At 35.0% G+C, this 23,657-nt stretch overlaps 1 protein-coding gene across 1 annotated transcript in view; it reads right to left on the bottom strand.

Annotated features, from left to right (window-relative positions):
- Positions 1 to 7,534: 7,534 nt before the first annotated feature.
- APP-BP1 (Nedd8-activating enzyme E1 regulatory subunit APP-BP1) overlaps positions 7,535 to 23,657 on the bottom strand; it is a 71,269-nt gene continuing 55,146 nt past the window's right edge. The window contains exons 8-9 of the mRNA XM_089095200.1: positions 16,776 to 16,896; positions 7,535 to 7,690 (exon numbers count right to left, since the gene is read on the bottom strand). Coding sequence (XP_088951326.1) covers positions 7,578 to 7,690; positions 16,776 to 16,896 — 234 coding nt within the window. The 3' untranslated portion in view covers positions 7,535 to 7,577. The remainder of the gene's footprint in view (positions 7,691 to 16,775; positions 16,897 to 23,657) is intronic.

Below are 23,657 nucleotides of genomic sequence, written 5' to 3'. Positions count from 1 at the left end.
CAAACACATTCAATCAAAGTTTAGAGATAGCATTTTCTTCAAACGTAGTTGAAAGTTCTGGAAATTATGTATTTGAGGATGACAAACCTCCCAGAGCCCCCAGGGCAAAGGTTGTAAATTATACCCTGGGGCATAAAAGGTTTTTTTATAGATGGCGTTATCGTAGAAACTTCAAAAGGGGCTCATTCAATAGGAAATTGAGACGGCTAGTGCCCTTTTTAATAGTCGAAAGTGATTGGAGGGTAACTAATCCCCCACTCACGCTAACCTTTTCCCTATACATATCCAGTCAAAATTTTGAGATCGCATTTTTGTTCAAAGTAGATGAAAGTTCTAGAAATTAGGTCTTTGAGAATGAAAATCCCACCAGAACCCTCAGAGCTAAAGTTGTAGGTTATACCCTAGGGTATATAAGATTTTTATTGAAAGCTTTGTCGTAGAAACTTGAAAAGGGGCTCATTCAATTGGAAATTCAAAGAGCTAGTGCCCATTTTGATAGTCGAAAGTGATTGGAGGGCAACTTAACCCCCCTCTCACGCCCAACTTTTCCCCACACACATCCAATCAAAATTTTAAGATAGCCATTTTGTTCAACGTAGTTGAAAGTTCTGGAAATTAGTTCTTTGAGGATGACGACCCCCCCCCCCACAGCCGTCAGGGCAAGGTTTTGTAAGTTATGTCCTGGGGACACATAAGGTTTTATAGAAAGCGTTGTCGTAGAAACTTCAAAAAAGGCTCATTCGATTGGAAATTGAAATGGCTAGTACCCTTTTTAATAGTCGAAACTGATTGGAGGGCAACTACCCCCTCTCTCACGCCCACCTTTTCCCCAAACACATCCAATAAAAATTTTGAGATATCCATTTTGTTCAACGCAGTTGAAAGCTTTGGAGGTTAGGTCTTTGAGGATGACCCCCCCCCCCCAAGCCCTCAGGCCAAGGGTTGTAAGGTATTTCCTGGGGGCATATAAGGTTTTATAGAAGGCGTTGTTGTCATAGAAACTTCAAAAAGGGCACATTCGATTGGAAATTGAAATGGCTAGTGCCCTTTTTAATTGAAAATGATATGAGGGCAAGTTACCCCCTGTCACGCCCACCATTTCCGCAAAAACATACAATCAAAATTTCGAGATAGCCATTTTTTTCAACGTAGTTTAAAGTTCTGGAAATTATTTGTTTGAGGATGACAACCCCCCTCCCCGCACAGCCCTCAGGGCTAAGGTTGTAAGTTATGCCCTGGGGGCAAATAATGTTTTTATAGAAAGCGTTGTCGTAAAAAATGCGAAAAGGGCTCATTCGATTGGAAATTGAAAGGGCTATTGCCCTTTCAAATTTTTATGGAAGGTATGGTTGTTTAACTTCAGAAGAGGCTCAGTCTTTCTCCCTGAAAAAGACTATGTCAATATGAAACGAAGAGAAATTAATCAAAAAAACGTTTTGTACAAAATTATTTTTTTCAAAAAAAAAGTCAATAGCTCCATTAAACCAAAAATGAACAAAAATAGAATCAAATAATTTACCAAGCATACAACTACCGCGAATCAGTATCAATAAATCAATGAAACCCAAAACAAACAGAAATTAAAATAAGTTAAACCAAAAACGAGCAGAAATTAATCTGAGTAGGGTTCTACCTAAATTAGTTCTTTGAGGATGACAACCCCTCCCCCCACCCCTACAGCCCTCAGGGCAAGGTTTTGTAAGTTATGATCTGAGGGCATATAAGCTTTTATAGAAAGCGTTGTCGTAGAAACTTCAAAAAGCGCTCATTCGATTGGAAATTGAAATGGCTAGTACCCTTTTTAATAGTCGAAACTGATTGGAGGGCAACTACCCCCTCTCTCACGCCCACCTTTTCCCCAAACACATCCAATCAAAATTTTTAGACAGCCATTTTCTTCAACGTAGTTTAAAGTTTTGTAGGTTAGGTCTTTGAGGATGACAACCCCCCCCCCCCCAAAGCCCTCAGGGCAACGGTTGTAAGCTATGCCCTGGGGGCATATAAGGTTTTATAGAAGGCGTTGTTGTCATAGAAACTTCGAAAAGGGCACATTCGATTGGATATATAAATGGCTAGTGCCCTTTTTAATCGTTGAAAATGATATGAGGGCAACTAATCCCCTCTCACGCTCACCATTTCCCCAAACACATACAATCAAAATTTCGAGATAGCTATTTTTTTCAACGTAGTTTAAAGTTCTGGAAATTATTTGTTTGAGGATGACAACACCCCCTCCCCCCACAGCCCTCAAGGCAAAGGTTGTAAGTTATGCCCTGAGGGCATATAATGTTTTTATAGAAGGCATTGTCTTAAAAATTTCAAAAAGGGCTTATTCGATTGGAAATTGAAAGGGCTACTGCCCTTTCAAATTTTCATGGAAGGGATGGCTGTTTAACTTCGGAAGAGGACCAGCCTTTCTCCCTGAAAAAAACTATGTCAATGTAAAACGAACAGAAATTAATAAAAATAACTTTTTGCACAAAATTATTTTTTTCGAAAAAAAAATAAAGAACTCCATTAAACCAAAAATGAACAAAAATAGAATAAAATAATTTACCAAGCAGACAACTACCACAAATCAGTATCAATATATAAATGAAACCCAAAACACACAGAAATTAAAATAATTCAAACTCAAAACAAGCAGAAATTAATCTGAGTAGGGTTCTAAACCCTATTACCTTGAAATTAAATAATTTCCGAGACCACACTGGCTAATCATGATAAAACGGAAAAATAGTAATAAAAGAGAAAAACGAGGATTTTACAAGCCAGTGAAAAATATGGACTATTATGCAAATATTTCGATCAAGACCGCTTGACCGTCCTCAGTGCTACAATCCTCGTTTTTCTCTTTTTTTACTATTTTTTCGTTTTACCTTAAAATTACCTTAAATCGCACTAGCTAGCGATATGGACCAGTCCAGTGTACGCCAGTGTACGCCTATGCTTTCTAAAAGTCAGAATGTAATTTTTACTTTAATGAAAAAAATTCTTTTACGTGTTTTCACTTTTATAACTCTAAGAAATCAAAAATTAATTAAGATTTTAAGGAATAAATGTCAGCATATGTATATTAAACTGACAATGCACTTTTTTTTCAGTAAATTCATTTGAATTTTTTCAGTAAAGTACAAATTACATTCTGGCTTTTAGAAAGCATAGGGCTTAGAATCCTACTCAGATAAATTTCTGCTCGTTTTGAGTTTGATTTATTATAATTTCTGTTTGTCTTGGGTTTCATTTATTTATTGATACTGGTTTGTGGTAGTTGTATTCTTGGTAAATTATTTGATTCTGTTTTTGTTAATTTTTGGTTTAATAGAGTTCTTTATTTATTTTTTTTTTTTTTGAAAACTTATTTAGTGCAAAAAGTTTGTTTTGATTAATCAATATAAAAAGCCAATCCTTTTGATTTATCTGTTGAAATCATAATCCCGTTTCTTCGATTTCGGTAACTTACAACAAATTGTTAAAATACGTAACTCTTGGTAATTTTGTAGGACTTGGTTATTTGGCAATATTTGGTAAGTTACACATATAGGTCATGTGCAAATAGATTAAACTTAAAATATATACGTATAATAACTTATTTGTTGATTTTTTTTTAAGAAATACGATTTACAAGATCCGAACAATTTAGTATAAAATTTTTATTTTTTTAGTATTAAGTATTAAATTTCCGAAAGATCCGAAAAATTCAGTATTAAATTTTAAATTTAAATATTAATTTATAGTAAATAGATTTACTATAATAAGAAAGAAAGAAAAAAAAGAAAAATATAAATAGTACTAGTACTACGTGGGCAGCAAATACAAACCACGTCCACACTAGACCCCTGCGCCGTGCCGATGAGCGAAGTCCGGCGGCAGTGGGGCCAAAACAGCGCGCCGCCGGTATGATGTCGGCGGCGCGCCGCTGGTAAGATGTCAGAGGCGCGCCCCGGCGCGATCAATGTTGACCACAAACATTAATGTTTTCATCAGTCTTTCTCGAGTAGCAGCTTAAATTTACAACAGATTCGAGCCTACTCATGAGTTCAATAGTTCACAAGTCGCTGGCTGGAAACAGGTCTTCTTCGTTATTCACCAAGAGAAGAAGAAATCTGGTAGAAGGGGATCCATTAATACCTAATATCAGTCAAATTATAAACTGCATCTAAAGGAGTAAATTTATCAAATTGAAAAATACATGATGAACACTTCACATGAGAATTTTTCAATTACAATGAAACAAAAAACACTTAATGGTTTGTTCGGTATGAAGAAAAATGAAGTGCCAGCTATTTTCTTAGGTAGAAAATGAAAAGCTCATCCGTTTTAAATGTAATTAAATGAAATAATATACAGGCTGAAGTAGCTACAGCAAGATGTTGAGATTTTCTTCCTAGTTCGTCACTTTTAATCCAAGCAAAATGTTAGGACACTTAGTATCAGTTATTGAGTTTAAGCTTTGATTTCCAAATGCTCACAAAACTTACCAAATTTAAGAAAGTCACAACAATAAGTCAACTGTGGTCAAAATACTCAAAGACTCCTCTTTGATCCCCACCCAGGCTCAAAGCTTCTGCTATGGTCAATCCATGGAAATCTCCAAAGAGTTTCTTTTTAAAATAGCTTTCAAGCGTAGTTAGGGGTACTTTTAGCCTTTTTTGCTTTTCTTCAAAGCTTTGAAAAAAGTGTTATAATATTCCAACTGTTACACTTGTTATATTTGTGCATATTTTTGATAATCATTTGTGGGATGATCGAATTTTTTGAACCACTGTAGATACGTAAGAACTTTGCAACATATAGTACCCTGAGGTCATAAGACAGTCAAAGACTCCTCCTTGAACCTCCCATATTGAAAGGTTTTATTATGACCTGGCCTTTTAATGTAACTTGGGCACAGGACCAAGGGTGCCATTGTCACTCGAGCGCAACGCTAGGTGGGGATATCGATATCGCTTTCGTCACACCAATTCGTTTTAGTGTGAATCTGCCTGGTACTTATGAATGAATGTTTTCAAAGTAAACCCATTTCATCAATAAGAAAAAAACGGGTTGGACGCATATGTTCCTTTCCCTTTGGACGATAAAACTATACAAGTGCTGTATCAAGTATAACTCACGAAAATCTTGTCAATTTTGTCAACTTTTTGGCATCCCTGCGTTCAATAAAAAAATCAAGGTACTATCACTTAAATATAATAACTCCCTTGGCCCCCCCCCCCCATCTGGATACCATCTTGATAGGATACCGTCTCTGCTGTAAATTAAGAATTTAAAAGAAGAAATTAAGTTTTTGGCATCCCTGCTTTCAATAAAAAAATTTCGAGATATTATCATTTAAATGTAATACCTCCTTACCCCCCCCCCCCCCCTGGATACCATCTTGATAGGATACCGTCTCAGCTTTACATTAGAAAAATAATTTACTTAATAATTAACTAGGTCACTGTATGGTTCAAACAAACACGTAAAATAACGTTAAACAGCTTAGTGTTCCTTGAAGAAAAAATTGAGGGTATGAGTGAAGGGGTACAAAAAACAACAAAAATGTCGAAATTATTCAGATATACCTCAAACGATTGGAAAACTGAGTCATAGATTCGCCGTGGCATTCAATAAGATCCAAAGAATCTAATTAAAAGGAAACACACACAAAAGCCAATTTAGGCCAGTAGCCTATGAGAAATAGCAAAAGACCCAAGACAATGAACAAGTCCCAATGGGGGGCCCTTGGTCCATCAAAAAATTTCAATGGTTACCCAGGGAATTTGATATCATTTTCTTCTGTCTCCACTTTAAATGAAAAAAATAATGATCTTTTTGGAATGCCTGCCTTCAATAAAAAAAAATGAGGTGTTATCATTAAGAAATTATAGCTCCCTATCCCCCCTCCCCTGATTGGCAATAATTTACAATTTATTTATGAATCATATTTTTAGGGTAACTTCCATTTCAATCTTTAATTCCCCAACCTTGTACATAGCTTAGTCTATTGCTAAATTTTGTCTCAATAGAAGGTTTTTTTTTGGGGGGGGGAGTAAATATGTTTCAGAAAGAATATTGTATTTTCTATCAGGCGTTCAACAAATGAGTATTAAACATCAAGAAAATCTTATCTAAAAGCAGCAAAAGAAATACAAAATTCTGCAAACTTACAATTTAGCTGTAGAAACAATCTATCGACTGTCAATTTCAAAATCCAACTGAAGGCTGAAGCTGTATAGTAGTGAATGCGTTCTATAATTCTATTCAGCTTGAAAATAAAATTCTTGTCTACGAATGATGTGAGAAATAGCGGTTGGGAAACTGCATTCAAAATGATTTAAACTCATTTCATAAAAACGACACTTTGTTGTCAACATATGAAGAACTGTGTATATTGCAATATTTGCAATTGCATTTTGCATACGTCTGGTTTTTATGTAAAGTAACAAAAGAGATGAAAATTAACGAACAAGAGAGTAGTGAAGAATTATGGTATGCAAAGCAATAATTGGCAGGGAAAGTCACGGGTGATAAATCGCTAGGGGTGGCACCGTGATTGCGTGAATTTCGGGGATTCGGGAAACCAAATTTTTTTCCGGGGTGACGCATAGATTTTTGGGAAAATATCCGAAAATTCGGGGATAGTGCAAGCCCTGCTTGATTTCTAATCAGGAAAATCGAAATACTAAACCTCACGAGAAGGAAAAGCTCCAACTTTACGGTTGACGCAATAAAGAATTGCCGCAAAATTAATTTAAACTCGACCGAACGCCGCCACCTCTGCCGGCGGCAGGGCGCCTGCGGCACGCCGACGGAGTTGCGACACTTCGGCGGCGGTCGACCAGGCCTCTTGTCGGCGGCGTTCGGTCGATCCGCCGGCGCGGCGCCAGGTTCTAGTCCATACTGTGTGGCCATATTCACGAACCAACAAACAATTACAACTTAATTTAGATCAAGTCAAATTTCCTCCAAAACGAACAAGACTAAATTCATACTTACTTATCTTACTTTTACTTATTACTTATCTTATTTTTACTTATTATACTTAATTATACTATCTTATTATTATTATACTATATTATTATTACATTAATACTTATTATACTATCTTATTATTACTTATCTTACTTATACTTATTTTCTAATCTTCTTCATTTCATTTTCTAAATTATTAGAGTTAATAGAAAATTTATAAATTAATAGAAAATATTCGAGAGCAGAGATTGCTTTAAATCCTTCTTCATCTCACTGCGGTACGCATGTGTCTAATTTTTTCAATGGGTAAAAGAAAGATTATAAATGCTTTCAAGGTGTCAAGGGTAAGCTTTCAAGGTGTCAGGTCATACCTCGGAGACTACCAGGAAATATACCCCATTCCCTCCCCTCATATTACATCAATTCGTCTCATCAGCGCCAAATGCAATAGTTGGTCCAACTTAATTTTCGGGACAGAGGTACATCCTACCCTTCCCCTGCATAACCAAAGCAGGAACCCTCACTTATACTCAAGCTTCGGGTATACTGTATTTGCAGCATCAGAAAGGCTAAAAAATAGTTGACTTCAAATAGATTTTATTACTTAAGAAAAAAAAGCAAAATTACATTTTCAGAGACAAAATGGTCTGATGCATGGCGTTATATATGACCGTATTGTCAACAGGAACATATTGATGTGTCACGATCTTGATCACTTCTTGGGCAGCACAACCACCTAAAAAACAACTCTATTTGAGTGCTAGTATTTGTTACTTAGGGTATTAAAAAAGTTTTATTACAAGAAAAACAACTTTTTATGCAATCTTTCTTAGGCTGCACTGCGACATGTAACAATTTCTTGGCCTCCAGAGCCACCTACAAAACACCTCCATTTGAGTAGAGTAACTTTTTTTTACAACAAGACATAAACACTGTTAATCAACGAACAAACCTGCTACAAAGAAACGAAAAAAATCATCATGCAGACTTCGTTTTCAATAATTTAAACGGTTACTTCTTCCCAAAATAAAACAAGAAAAACAATAACAACCTGACACTATAATGTCGCACCGTGTTTCTTTAAAACACTAAAAAGTTGAATCTTATCAGGGCACTCTCGAATCAGTAATGGTAAAGAGTTCCATATTTTTGGTCCCATGTGGCGAAGGATAAAATTGACCCTAGTTGTAGGTCGCAATTCAGATAAAAAAAATTTATTTATGAGATGTGGGGTAATCATTGCAGAAAATGCAGAAAATCTCGATGGAAGCTGATCAAAAGCAAAATCATGTCAAATACAGGAAATAGAAATTAGATGGATCTGAATAATCGAAAATATACGGGAAGACCCGTATAGGTGTCTTACTGAAGCTGACAATCAATATTAAAAAGGATCCTAAGTGCTTTATTTTGCAAAATTTGTATTAGTTTATAAATAGATGCAAACGCAGATGCCCAAACTGAGTTACAATAGAGGAAATAAGGATGAACAAGAGAAAAAATAAACTATCTTCAAAATATGCTGAGGAAAATGATGGCGCAACCGTGAAAGAATCCCAATATTTCTTAATATCTTCAGCGACAGGACTTTAATGTGTTCTCGGAAAATAAATAAAACCTCAAATAGGGATATAACCCTTTTAATAGACAGTGATAAATTTCACAAACAGTGATGAATTTCAAAAAAATACTAGATATTTCGGTCACATATGCAGTGACCATCATCAGTGGTAAAACTAAACTCAGTTGAGTTTTACTACTGATGACGGTCACTGCATATGTGACCGAAATATCTAGTTTCTTTGTGAAATTTATTGCTGTCTATTAAAAGGATATTATCCCTATTAGAAAATTTATTTATCGTCATGGAAAGGCAGTGTCGTCTTCAAAATGTTCTCAGAAAAATAAATTTTCATCTACAAAAATTCCAAGATACTTAAGTTAGTCAACCCTTTTAAGTTCAATATTAGTCAAAAAATCGAAAGAAAACTGCTTTGAACTGTGCCCGTACGTGAAAACAATATTGACATTCATTTTCATTAGGAACAAGTAGATTCCTAGTATACCAATCAGATGCAGCTCAAAGTCTCACATTAAGGTTTAAAAATAATCTAGACTTTAAAAATAAGTCAGAATGGGATCCGAAAAGTACGACATCATCAGAAAACATAATAACTTTGCACAAAGGTAAAACATGAGGCAAATCATTTAAAAAAAGAAGGAATAATATAGGTCATAAGACAGAGCTTTTAGAACCACCACATAGTACAGGAAAACAATAAGACCGAATAGCACTTCCAAGATCAAAACATTCTAGCTTCCTATCAGTAAGATACGATTTAAAACAAAATAAGAGAACTTGATGAAAATCCATATTGTTTTAAATTTCATTAGGCAACAGTATCAAATGGCAACACCGAGAAAACTCGCCTCAAAAATCGCACTCTGACGACCGTCAAGAGTATCAGTTAACCTGCACGATTTCAAGTAAAATATCATATATTGCCCACTCAGTTAACCTGCCTTTAATAAATCAATATCTAGATGCATGCAAGATTTTATTATAAAAAAAAATTTATTAAGTTGCCTATGTGTAATTTATTCAAGAATTTTGCTAAAAAAAAAAGAAAGGAGAGATGTACCTATGTAATTTGAAGGGTTAGTGGGACTCCCACTTTTATATAAAACAATAACATTTGCCTTTTTTAGCAAGTCAGGGAATATTCCATTAACTAAAGATAAGTTAAAAATATGTGTAAGGAGAGAAGAAATATTGGATGCTACTTGTTTTGACAATTCGAGAAGAAATCCAAAATCATCTCTAATAGGTCTAGTTTTAAGGTTCAAAATAGTTTCTTCACATCCTAATGATTAATTTCGTAAAACAAAAGTAATTTACCAGAAGCGACAAAATCATCAAGATCAGCGGGCTCTGGAATTGACTTTACAGTAAATGCCAGCTTAGATCCTGCAGTACTAAAATAATCACCATAAGTATTCATAATTATTTTAGGCTCTGAGATATTTCCCCCATGAACACCAAGACAATCAATACTAGTACTTGAAAATTTTGATTAATATTTTGATTGATAAGTCAAATCTTTTGATTAATAAGGTTCCATGTCTTTCTCATGTCAATTTATATTGGTCGAAATTATCTTTATTATATTTACTTTTAGCAAACCTTATAATTGAATTCAATGTATTTCTGTATGAACGATTATCTTGAAACGAATCTTCTGTTTTAAAAGGTAAACATTTTTTATACTTCTTATTTTTAACTCCAATCGACGAAACAATCCCATCAGAAATCCATGGGTCAAATTTCTGTAAATATTTCTCATGCGTAACTCGAGAAGAAGTGGCCAGATTTCTTAATAGTGATATTTAGCTAACACGAAATGCTTCATTTACATTATCTGATCCAAAAACACAAGACCAATCATGATCATCAATGAGCTTACGTAAAGACTGAAAATTAATCACTTCTGTCTGTGAATCTTTATTCTTTCCTGACGGCTTTTCTGATGAGGCGAATTTTAGGTAAAATCACTGGAGAGTGGTCAGACATATCAGACAATATCAAGGACGATTCTACTGCTCTCAATGAATGGGCACAGAAAAATGTATTGTCCAACAGCGTAGCAGTAGATGTTGTAACTGTAGTAAGCAGAGAAATGCTAGGCAGAAAACCTGATGAAAGCATATTTTGAAGAAATTCTCTCTTAACATTAGAAGTTAAATTGAAATCTCCTGACATAAAGAACTGTTTTTTTTTTTTTTACACTATGCCAACTTAACAAGTACTTGTTGAAAAACATTAATAAATCTCGCTGGATTACTAGAAGGAGGTTTGTAAAAAAGAACATAAAAGAGAGGGTAAGCGTCCCGATAGAGTAACCTGAAGGAGTAAGCTCTCCCATATACCTTCTTCCCAAACAGACATCACTCATCACGACAGAAGACCAACTATTTCGAACCTAAACTACTAAGCCACCTTTCGCACTGACTTTCCTATTGCGGAAAAAACTACTTCATATTGGAGATATCTAGCATGGAAACAGGAGTATTATCCAATAAAAAGGTTTCACAAACAGTAATAACGTCATATGGACTCAAAACTAGTAAGAACCAGGTTCGTTGTGAGCACTTTGTAAACCTTGAGCATTTAAGTGATGTACGCTTAGAGGAAATTTACACTGGCCAAGAGCACTGGGTAGCTGGTGACTTTTCGCAGAAAAAATCACTACCAGTGACAGTGACCTACCCTTGGTAGGTCACTGTCACTGCCAATTGTGGTGTTTAAAATGGTATGTAACTTCAACTTCGTATCTAAAAATCCTTCGAAACGGTCCATATCAGAATATAACTATACTTTACTCAAATGCATGGTCAGGTCTCCAAACTACAAACATCGGCAAATTCAGCAATTGTCTTACAGGGTATAATATGTGAACCATTTCTCACTTCTAAACGTCCTCCGAAACCACCACCGCTGAAACTGCGTCAGAACACCTCTAAACGTCCACACATTTTTTGTCTCAAATTTACTGCGTAAAAGGTACAAAAAAGGGTAAAGAATACGGCGTTGGACTTTACAGTCCCTACCGGCAGTGCTGATCTCTGTTTCTTGGCCCTTCAGCCAGGAAGTAAAATGGGGGGTTGGGGGTAAACCATCCTGTGCTTCCACATACCCATCCTGTTTGCCCTTCCCCAGATTTCTCCAGGTACCCATTTAGAGCTGGGTCGACTCTGGCTGACTTCACAGAGTCACGCCACTGACACCGTCTCAAACCAAATAATTGGGAATACTAGGATCCGAACCCTCGCCCTCTCGGACAAAGGATCATAAATCCAGTGCACCAGTCCACTCGGCTAGGACAGCCTTTACTGCGTGCTAGTCTAAAAACGTCTTGTCTTTGTTTTATGAGCACTTCATTAACAAAATCCAAGAAACTTTTGCAAAATCTCAACCGATTAAGCTTCAGAAGCAAGAGTAAGCTCAACCTGAGCTTTAGTTTGATTAAATAAAAAAAAAACAAGTTTTTTTAACTGAAAGTAAGGAACGACGTTAAAACTTAAAACGAACAGAAATTATTCCGTATATGAAAGGGGCTGTCCCTTCCTCAACGCCTCGCTCTTTACACTAAAGTTTTTTTATTGTTTAAAAAAATAGAGTTGTGAGAAAGTCATATACGGAATAATTTCTGTTTGTTTTAAGTTTTAACGTCGTTCCTTACTTTCAGTTAAAAAAACTTGTTTTTTTTTACTTAATCTTTTCACATTTTTGAATTAATGCAGGTTTTGATATTGGCTCACCGTACATGAATAATTAAAATAAAATTTGCAAATTAATTTCACTTTTAGTTGGTTAAATGGCGTTCTCGAAACTTGTTTAATTTTATTTATGAACTTTTTTATTAGTAATAAATATACGTAACTTACGAATTAACTTACGTAACGAACTTCTATATTCATAGATTTTTAATACGTATATTAGGGGGTTCACCCCCTAGTCAGTACCGTGCTCTTTAAGCTAAAGTTCGAATTGTGTTCCAATTCTTGAAAAATGACCCCTTAATCACAAAGGCCGTTAATTAGAATAAATAGCTCTTATGAAAGTACTAAAAAATCTTTGGCTTAAAGAGCGAGGTATTGACTAGGGGGTGAATTCAATCATATACGTAGTATTTTCTGTTCGTTTTAAGTTTTGATATTGCTCCTTACTTTCAGTTGAAAAACTTTTTTTTATTCAATTTCTGATCTTTTTATTTAATAATGATGGGAAATCCGGCACCCCCTTCATAGCAATGTCCCTTCCCCCATGAAAACTTTCTTCATAGAAAGATCCTCCCATACAACCCCCGACCCCCTCACCTACCAGAAAAAATCCCCCCTGAAAACGTCTGTATACTTCCCAATAACCAATACTATATGTTAACATTGGGTAAAGTTAATAATTTTCAGCCCTCCCCCCGGGGACTTCGGGGGATTAAGTCATCCTAAAAGACATAGTTATTATATTTTCGACTATGTTGAACAGAATGGTTATCTAAAAATTTTGATCGGGTGACTTTGGGAAAAAATGAGCGTGGGAGGGGGCCTAGATGCCCTCCAATTTTTTGGTCACTAAAAAAGGGCACTGGAACTTTTAATTTCCATTTGAATGAACCCTCTCTCAACATTCTAGGACCACTGGGTCGATACGATCACCCTGGGGAAAAAAACAAAAAAACAAATAAACACGCATCCGTGATCTTTCTTCTGGCAAAAAATCCAAAATTCCACATTTTTGTAGATAGGTGCTTGAAACCTCTGCCGTAGGGTTCTCTTATACGCTGAATATGATGGTGTGATTTTCATTAAGGTTCTATAATTTTTAGGGGGTCTTTCCCCCTTTTTTCTAAAACCAGCCGAATTTTCTCAGGCGCGTAACTTTTGATGGGTAAGACTAAACTTGATGAAACTTATATATTTGAAATCAGAATTAAAATCTGATTCTATTGATGCATCTATTGGTATCAAAATTCCGCTTTTTAGAGTTTCGGTTACCATTGAGCCGGGTCGCTCCTTACTTACAGTTCGTTATCACGAACTGTTTGATCAACAGCTGCAAGACGTTTAGCATTCTTAACAACAGAACTGTGAAAACGAAGGCTCTTCTTCTATTTAACAGCAGGCGGGCTTTTCAGTAGCACTATTTAGCCCACAAGAAGGCTCACAAGAATCTTTAGGCGATCAATAACTTCTTCTCCAAGGTTGACTAAATCACGAGCAGAAGTGTCGACACCGGAAATAATAACTTTATCCAAAAGAGTACTTTGATTCATGTCATCCGGTTTGGTTTCAAGCTTTAACAATTTACCACTGTCCTGGATTACTATTGATCTTAAATCATTCAAACTTTTCTCAAACACATCGAACCGAGACTGGAACTGCAAGTCGATGGCTTTGTTCACAGACTTAGTAATAGTGTCCAAGAAATGATCTTTAAACTTTGAAGAAGGTACACTCTCGATTCAGAAAACCTCGTCCTGTATCCTTTTCCTGATTTCATCTTCAATCCCATCTCGCATGCTACTTAATTCACTATAAATTGATGAAACTAAAACAAACACATCAGGCAATCCGTCTCAATCATCAACACCTAATTTAACTGCCTTTTGTACATTTTTCCTCCCATTCTTTTTTTTTTTTTAAATAAATCCCCCCTCCTCTCCTCTCAGTGGCACTAACAACAATAAAAAAAAAACTACTTTTAAACATTACAAAAATCTAAATGCCACATACACTCTACATTTTACTAAAATTAGCAGCCAAAGAGTGGTCTTCGCATTATTGTACTTCTACTAAAATAATTTTTAATTTTTATCCTCCCATTCTTCAGGGCATCACCATGCTTTTGCACATAAGGCCAAATTTTTTCCAATGTCATAACCTTAATTTCATCAGTGCCATAACAATGAACTTGGTAGTTATGGTTACCGTCCTTAACAGGTATCACTCGCTTTATTTTCCACGGCCAAAGTTTACAATATCTGACCTGAGGGTAAACAAGATTGCCTGTTTGCATAGCTTGCGAGTAAATATAAATATTGGGGATAACACTATTTGCGTTCACACTGCTTGACGACTAAATGAAATGTCTTTTTTTTATTACTTTTTTTTCTGAAAACTAGTCAGACAAGTTTCAACAATAATCAATGCAAGCAACCGTTGTTTATCGATTTTGAGAAAAATTGTAAGTTCATAAAAACTTGCCATATAGGTTTGTATAAAATCCAGAAAAAGGTTATTTTTCCGTCTGCAATGATCTGCACAAACTAATTTATCCCAGAATAAATCGCAATTCATTTTATCTTTCTTGGGCTGCATTCTGAGATGTAAAAATTTACAAGGTTCCACAACTAAATACAAATTAAATTGTTCATGTACTAGCATATGTTGACAATGTTATTAAATAAACTTTCATAACTTTCAATAAAACATTTTAAATAAAACATTTTATCTTTTTAAATAAAACATAACTTTTCTGATCTGTCTTTGGCAGCGTTGCAGCGTGTAAAAGTACCTTGGCTGCACAACAACAACAAAAAAACACGTAATTCTCACAATTGGTAAGATTATTGCATAAAAAAGTATCAGAAACAAAATTGTCTGATTTTTCTTGGGCTGCACTGCGACGTACCACTGTTTTTTGGTCAATATCGCTGTATGATGTATCACATGAGAAGGTTACTACTAACCACAAGAATAATCTTGCTAGATTTGCCTGTCACAGAAACAAACTCAAACTCTGCCTCAATCAAACATTTCTTTAGCCTGTAAAATATTACAAGATTCCTATTTATAAATTTCATAGCAAAAATTCGTATTGACTGCACTGAAAACATTTTTTTTTCGTTTTTTAAGCGACATGAAAAAATTAAATTAATCAAACAGATTGGATTACACTTTTTTCGTCTTTTCTAAGCAAGAGACCGAAATAAATATAGAAAGAAAAGAGATGAGCAGTTAGATTTTTTTATTCAAAATCATAAAAACAATTAGTTTTATTTTATTTTATTGTTGTATTTTTATAGTGTTGCCCAATAAAAAGACACCCCTCGCTTTTATGCTTAGAAGAAAAAGAGCAATGAAACATGAGCCTTTAACAGGGGCGTAATTTGCTATGGGGCAGGGGGCAACTACCCCCTCCAGAACCAGGTTTGCTCCCCTCCCTCCTCCAGACCTCAGTTCCCCCCCTCCCCCAGCAGAAATTTAGTTACTGCAAAACATCTTTTCAAAATAGAGATAAGCCTGCATAATTTAAGTATCCATAGAAACAGGTCAGTTTTTTCTAGTATATCTTTGCCTTTATGGTAATATATGACTCATTTTGGGGGAAAATTGGCTTCAACTTTGCCCTCATGATTTTGACAAAATTACACCACTGGCCTTTAGTCCATTGTTTTGGCTGTTTACACCACTATTAGAGGATTTTCCGAGAAAGAAGAGTCTTACAATGACCCCCCCCCCTAAGCTCCTACGTTTACAAACATATTAACTAGAATGTATTTTTAAAATGGAAAAAACTCTTCCCATTCAAAAATGAAGGTTTTTAACCAATATAGGAACATGTCGTGAGGTTTTGAAAGCAAAATATAAAGGGGGGGGGGATTATCCCCCAGGACTTGGGTACATCAAGCCTAAAAATACATTTTTTGAAGTCTTCGAGTCCCAGTGTAAAATAACCTTGACCCCCTCTTTAGAAGGTAGTGTGTGTTTTTACAATACTGTACAAATGTCTACAACCGCTAGAATAAAGCTTTCAAACTATCATTTGCAAAGTCTGTATTTAACACAGATTGTATAACACAATTGGGAGCGAAATTCATCACTCTGTAGCACTTCTCCCTTAGAAATTACGAAATTTGACCTTAGGCTATTCTGTTTTCAAATTGAAAGACTTTCTCGTAGCAGCACATACTGTGCCTTATTTGGACCCAAAATTGTCACTCTGCAGCACAAAATTATGAAAAATAACACTAGAGTGGGTCATAAAAAAGGGACAAGAATATATAATTGCCATTAACACGAGGTTTCACTTTATATTTTACGAAATCTGGGTGATCCTCAATATCCCAAAAAAGAAATTTGAATCTGTAAGCGTCAGTATATGTAAGAATAGCCTATACTATATATATTATTTCCAAAATCCCGTTTTTGAAGTTTCGGATACTTTTAGCAAAGATCGCTCTTAACGTACAGTTCGTTGCCACATGCTGCTTGACTTATTTTAATGCTCAAATGTGAGAAAAAGAGCAACTAATGCTTCTTACCAATAAAGGCGGCTACTGAATGAATTTCAGACGCTCCATAACGGCAAAATTCGTGTATATATTCATCTTTGATACATACTGAGCTTAGACCCCATTCAGACAGGAGGCGGACGAGAACACACTGAAAAAATACAGCAATTATTAGAAAGCGGTGCTTTCGATCATCAGCACTTACACCACTCGAGGGAGTCTACCTTTCTTACCCAGCAACTAACACCAGAAACCTGAATCCAGTGTTTTGACATTTTGGGGATTCTGACTAACTCTTAATTTTACTGTATTCCACGTAGATTCATATATCAACGCTGTCAAAGGTCATAACTGACATTTTTACACTTCTGAGATAATTCCAAAAATCATTTGCTATGCTATCTCAAAGGAGGTTCAAATGGCCCTGTAGATGAAGAAGCTCAACGAGTGATCGAACATACACTGACCTACCGATCCTCCCTTTGAGAACAACTTGGCAAACGGTTTTTCGCGATTATCTCAGAAGTTAAAGATATGATATTTTTTAATGTTTTTATATGAAAAATATAAAAACCTTTCGGAGTGACACTGAAAATGCATTCTATATATCGTTATATAGTTTATAACCTACACATAGTATTTTTGCACTTTACTGAAAAAATACAAATGAATGCGTATTGTCAGTTTAATATACATATACTGATATTTAGTAATCAAAATGTTAATATTATTTGATTTATTAAAGTTATTAAAATAAAACATTTATATTTTCCAGTAAAGTGCAAATTATGTTCTAGCCTTGGGAAGGTTTAGGGGTTTTGAGCCTAACTCATGTTAATTTCTGCTCGTTTTGAGTTTGATTCGGTTATTTACTGTATTTCTGTACGTTTTGGGCTTCATTTATTTATCGATGCTGATTTGTGGTAGTTTCACGCTTGGTAGATTATTTGATTTTATTTTTGCCCATTTTTGGTTTAATGGAGTTCTTTACTTTTCTTTGAAAATCTTCTTTTGTGGAAAAAGTTTTATAATTAACATATCATATATCCATAAAATCATTATAAACAGTTTTATATAGAACCAGGGCCGTTTCAAGAGAAAACTGTTAACAGATTTAACCCCCTCCCCCAAGATGCTTCTAAAATGCTGGCAAAAAAACTATTCCTCCTGAAAAAAAAACTAATAAATATTACTCCGACTCGTAAATTGGTCTTAAAAATGCAAGTAAAAAAGTCTTATTTCAGACCATTAGACAAATTCCATAGGAGGTATACTGTGTTTTCTTCAAATGTCGTGTTATTATCCCCACCCGAAAAAGATTATTGCAACCCCCTCAAACAAAATTCTAGATACATTCCTGTCTAGAGGCTACAATATTTAGAGAGGAGAGGGGAGACCGATACAGTTCAAACTTCAAACTTTTGCGTTTGAGTAGATATGGTAATGGTGCTGTTCCAAAATGGATCCTGGATAGGGCCCTCTATAGGGGCTTGATTTCATATAAATTTAAAAAACCATATTTGGAAAAGAGGAGGAGCCCCTACAGTTCAAAATATTATGTTTGGGTAGATAGTGCATTAGGGTTGTTTCATAATGTTAAGATAGCTATCATTGGTTAAAATAATTCGAAATCGCTAAATTAAGAAAACCTTGTCATAAATTACTGCATTATTCTTACAAATTTACCTTTTCCGAATATTTCTTGTTATGCGCTGAGGTAAGCAGCACCAGCTCCTGAAAGTAGCCATTTATTTGGGTATAGTTAATTGTGTGCTTTATGTTTGTGTATACAATGTCAGAAGAGTTGATTAGAGCGCCTGCTAAGTGGGACTCTGCTCGCCAGTGATGGCAGCAGTAGCACAATATTATTTTGAACATAATACTGTCTAGCTAGATGTTCAAGACAAGATATTTTGAGGCACATTTTTTGCTACAGAGCCCAATGATCAATAAATCTACAGCCCAATTCTTGAATACTGGTCTAATAAGGTTATTGATTCCTTTGCATGGGGACAAATTGGTCTTGAGATATTTTTACCTCAAAAGTTCAATAGCTCTAAAACTATTTTCTATTTAACATGGGCATCCTATGAGGCATAGGGTGAGGAAAAAACCATTCGATTCCGAAAACCAGTTCCAAACCAGTTCCAAAACCAGTTCCAAAAACATTTCTAAACCAGTTCCAAAAACATTTCCAAATCAGTTCCAAAAACATTTCCAAACCAGTTCCAAAACCAGTTCCAAAAACATTTCCAAACAGTTCCAAAACCAGTTCCAAAAACATTTCTAAACCAGTTCCAAAAACATTTCCAAACCTGTTCCAAAAACATTTCCAAACCAGTTACAAAACATTTTCAAGCCAGTTCCGAAACCAGTTCCAAAAAAATTTCCAAACCAGTTCCAAAACCAGTTCCAAAAACACTTTCAAACCAGTTCCAAAAACATTTCCAAACCAGTTCTAAAAACATTTCTAAACCAGTTCTAAAAACATTTCCAAACCAGTTCCAAAAACATTTCCAAACCAGTTACAAAAACATTTCCAAGCCAGTTCCAAAGCCAGTTCCAAAAACATTCCGAAAACCAGTCGATATTTAGACTAGAGTTTCATTCATGCTTTATTGATAAGAAAATTAAAATCTATATTATTGTAAAACTTGAACAAAAACAGTGGGGAGACATGGATTGGCTCCCCTATAATATATAGTACAACATAAGTCCAATTTGAGCTTTAACGTCACTCTTTTCTTTCATTGAAAAATAGATTTTTATTTAATTTATATTTGTTTTTTATATCCTATTCAAGGTTCTCTTGATTATATTTATCCTAAATCAACCTCAAATCTATTTTATTTAAAGCTCATGCTCAGCAACGTCGCCAGCTTAGAGGGAACCAGACGTCAGCGCCCTTAGTAGTCTCCAAAGTGTCTGGACGAGGGTTAGAGATTCATCCGGGGTCGATGTTCTTGGTAGTAGGTTCACCATGGATGACGTCCGCCCATTTTGTGCGGGGTCTACCTCTGGGGTGTTTCCAGCCATTTACACTGAAGCAATTCTATACGCCAAAGCTTAACTTTCGTATGAAAATACTTTGAAAATAATATTTATAGGACATCAGGGTCATATCCAGGATTTTTTTCGAGGGGGGGGAGAACTAAAATACGCATACAAAATTTGTTTGCGTTAATTTTTGTCACGTTTTTACGAGTCGGACAAACATTTGGGGTGGAGGGCGGGGGTCAAGCCCCCTAACCCCCACCCCGGATTAGGCCTTGTAGGACAAATGACACTATATGCTCATGATAATTCTTGTTCATTTCAAAATTTAACATCATTATTTACTTTCGTTTGAACATAAAAAAAACGAGAATTCAAATTGTAATTAAGAGACGTTCACAAGCAGTTACACAGTTTTTGCCAAATAAAAAAAAGAACATAAATAGAAAATTGGCAAAAAAAAGCTAAAAACTTATGGTACCGAATAGTTTAAGAAGGCTTAGAATAGTTTAAGAAGGCTTAGCTTTCCTTTTTTTCTTTTTCTTTTAATCCAGTCTCCTCTCCACTCAGTGGTAACAAAATCTTTACTCTACAAATTCTTTAATTTGTTAATGTGCTACCTACACTTAAAAAAAAAAAAATTGAGACCATTCGCTAACAGTAACGGTAGATAATGTTAAAGCCTTTTGGAGAGGGGTATTATTATGACAACCTTTCATTTTTTTTTTCTTGGATAGTATGGTAAAATTGAAGTAAAAACTGGCCTAAGAAGAGGAGGAACTCCCCTGTACAGCTACCTCATCCCATCTACAGCTACCCCATCTTCATCTAACCCCTAAGGCCATCTAAGGCCAATCTATCATCTTCCTCTTGTGGAAGATTCAAATGTGTAAAAAGTTTAAAAATCCAGGTGTCCTCTTTTTACGGACTCGTCTAATAGACAATAGGTTTTAAAATCATGGACACAAAAAAAATTACCAGATATGTTTTCAAAAAAAAAGTTTTAAGGCCCCTTCCCCCAAGAAGAGTCTTCCCTCAAATACTTTGAATTGCGACTTTCGACCGAAACATATTTTTTGTTGTTTCAAAAAAGTTCCGTGCGAAGTCCTTAAATATTCCCTTTGCTACTCTCTATTCCCTACATTTATCGTAAGAATTATTCTTCATTTTTTTCTATAAACTACTATTTCTGTTCCTAAAATAATTGGTAAATATTAGTCGATCACACAAAATCTTGGAAAGTGACATAAGCATACAAAGCATATTTTAGAGTTATCTAATACCGATTAAACATTCAGATTTATTTATTTCTCGTTCCGCGAAAAAAAATTAACTCTAGGGAATTTCCAAAAAGCTCCAGAAACCCTTTCACTCCCCCGGCCCTCAGTGAGTCCGATAACCGCTGTATTTACTTCTTTCTACTTCTGGAGTTTATGAGGCTCCCGAAATTCCAAAACTGGAAATTTCATAAAAAGCATAATTTTTGAAATTTCCTAGACTGAAGTATATCCAAACATTCTAGAAGAGATAGAGAACAGATACTAGAAGAGATACAGAATATTCGATGTTTCCTTGCTACAGTCTTATTTTAGGCTAGCTGAATAATTAAAAAGATACACGATTTCCGTCTATACTAAACTAACCTATTGAACCAAAGGAGAGACAGTATCAAACTATTAAAAGATACAAATATATTAAAATTCATAAAATTTTAAGCAAGATCTTCATCTTTAGAAAGCAGACTTCTTATCTAACGATGAAGACCCCATTCCCTTTCCATCATACAAAACAACAGAAGTTAACGAGGAAATTTGTGATGACAGTGAATAACGTACAATCTATGCGGATTTTGATTCAACAGCTGTCATTAGCAAATATAAAAAGGAAACAGATTTACTCTAAAAATCATATCGATAAAACAAATTTTTGAACTAAAATCATAAAATGAATTGTTTAAAGGCTTCCTCACACTAGATAGTTTCAGCCAAGACTGCGTAAACATGATAGTTCATTCATGGGCGTAGGCAGCATTAGGCAGCATATTGTCTAGGGGGGGGGGCAGTTGATAGTGTGATGGAGTTTTATCAACTGATTTTTCCAAACCAGATATTTTTTAAGCCCTATAAAATGTACATTTGAAGATCTAGGGGGGGGCGCAGATGCCCCCCTGCCCCCCCTCCCTACGCCCATGAGTTCATTCAAGCTACATTTCCTCATTGCAATATTTGCCCTTTGTGCTGCAGATTTACAGATTTATTCTGTATTAAACTATTTTCCATAATTAATTCTGTGTACATAGGGTTGAGTGTGTACTCACCCAAGGCTTGGGTGAGTACACACTTTTAGGCATGTATTATTCTTTAAATTCCGTATGATTTCAATTGCTTTACGGACAATTTGTGGGATTCCTAGGCAATTGCTGAATAGAATTATTTCGCCAAATAACATGGAATGGTTTTTATTATCAAAAATATGGTTGCTTAAAGCTGAATCAAAGATGCTGAGCTATCATTAGAATTTTATGCTTTTGCTGTACATTCTTTGTGCTGTTGCAACCGTGTTACTAGGTTTTTGGTGAGTTCGAACAACATAATAATTTCGACAAGATATAACCAGAATTAAAGTCAAAGAGAGGTATATCAAATACCGTGTAGTTGTGGAAATTATTATGCTGGTAGAACAGGTTGCCCAATTGTTGGTTTCAATCAACCAAACCAAAGTATTCAGTTCTGAATCCGTCAACAACCAATCAGATATATTCGCTCAGCCGTTTGATCAAATCTATAAGACAGTGGTTTGGAAACTTATAAATAAAGCTTTCAATTCAGTCAGGTGTGTGTATGTGAAAACACGAGGATAGTAATGTGAAAAATGTGAAGGGAAAAAAAGAATATTAATCAAAAATGTGAAAATACGAGAATGTGAAAAATGTGAAGTGAAAAAAAATATTAATAAAAAAATGTGAAAACAGAAGAATTGTCAGTTTAGGTTGATCCTAATATTTTTTTTTTTTTGTTAGGTTGAACTGGATGGTGTCCAGTACAACCCTACATGCGTAAGAGTAGAAGATTATTTTATTTATTTGCTTCCGACAGTGTGTTTTGTTTTCTTTTTATCAAACAATAGGTATTTAAAACTTGTAGCCATGGAATTTCCAAACTGAAACAGTTTTTAGAAATGATAATTTACTTACTTAGAATAAACTATAACTAGGTGGTGAAATTCTTTCCCTGAGAAGGAGCGGAATATTTGGACCTGCTCATCTCTTTATTATTTTGATCAATCTGTAACCAGGAAAACCTCTGAATCTTCCCCTAAGGACTAGTTCTATATGTACCAGTAATACGGTGCTGAATACATAAAATCTGTGATCGATTTTTGTATGATAAATCAATGAAATGTTAAATCATTCAGTTGAGATTAGATGATGATTTTGTTTGTTGGGGGGATTCCACAAAGTCAAAACATTTTTATCTAAGATTTCTAACTAAAAATGAGTTCAAGCTTCAGGATTTGTTGCAGAATATAATTTTCTGTTTTTTTTTTTTTTCATATATCCACTGAGGTAAATCAAATATATATATATATTTATATATATATTAAATAAAAAAAACAAGTTTTTTAAACTGAAAGTAAGGAGCGACATTAAAACTTAAAACTAACATAAATTATCCCGTATCTGAAAGGGGCTGTCCCCTCCTCAACGCCTCGCTCTTTACGCTAAAGTTTAACTTTATCACAACTCTATTTTTGTTAAACAATAAAAAACTTTAGCATAAAGTGCGAGGCGTTGAGGAGGGGACAGCCCCTTTCATATACGGAATAATTTCTGTTCGTATTGAGTTTTAATGTCGCTCCTTACTTTCAGTTAAAAAAACTTGTTTTTTTATTTAATTTCTGATCGTGTTTTAGTTAATG

Source organism: Artemia sp. Qi Xiang Cuo, chromosome 10 (assembly GCF_049724085.1).
Source record: "Artemia sp. Qi Xiang Cuo chromosome 10, ASM4972408v1, whole genome shotgun sequence".
In the NCBI taxonomy this organism is placed as follows: domain Eukaryota; kingdom Metazoa; phylum Arthropoda; class Branchiopoda; order Anostraca; family Artemiidae; genus Artemia; species Artemia sp. Qi Xiang Cuo.
Note: the sequence above shows the minus strand (reverse complement) of the source record. Positions and strands in the feature narration are given on the sequence as shown.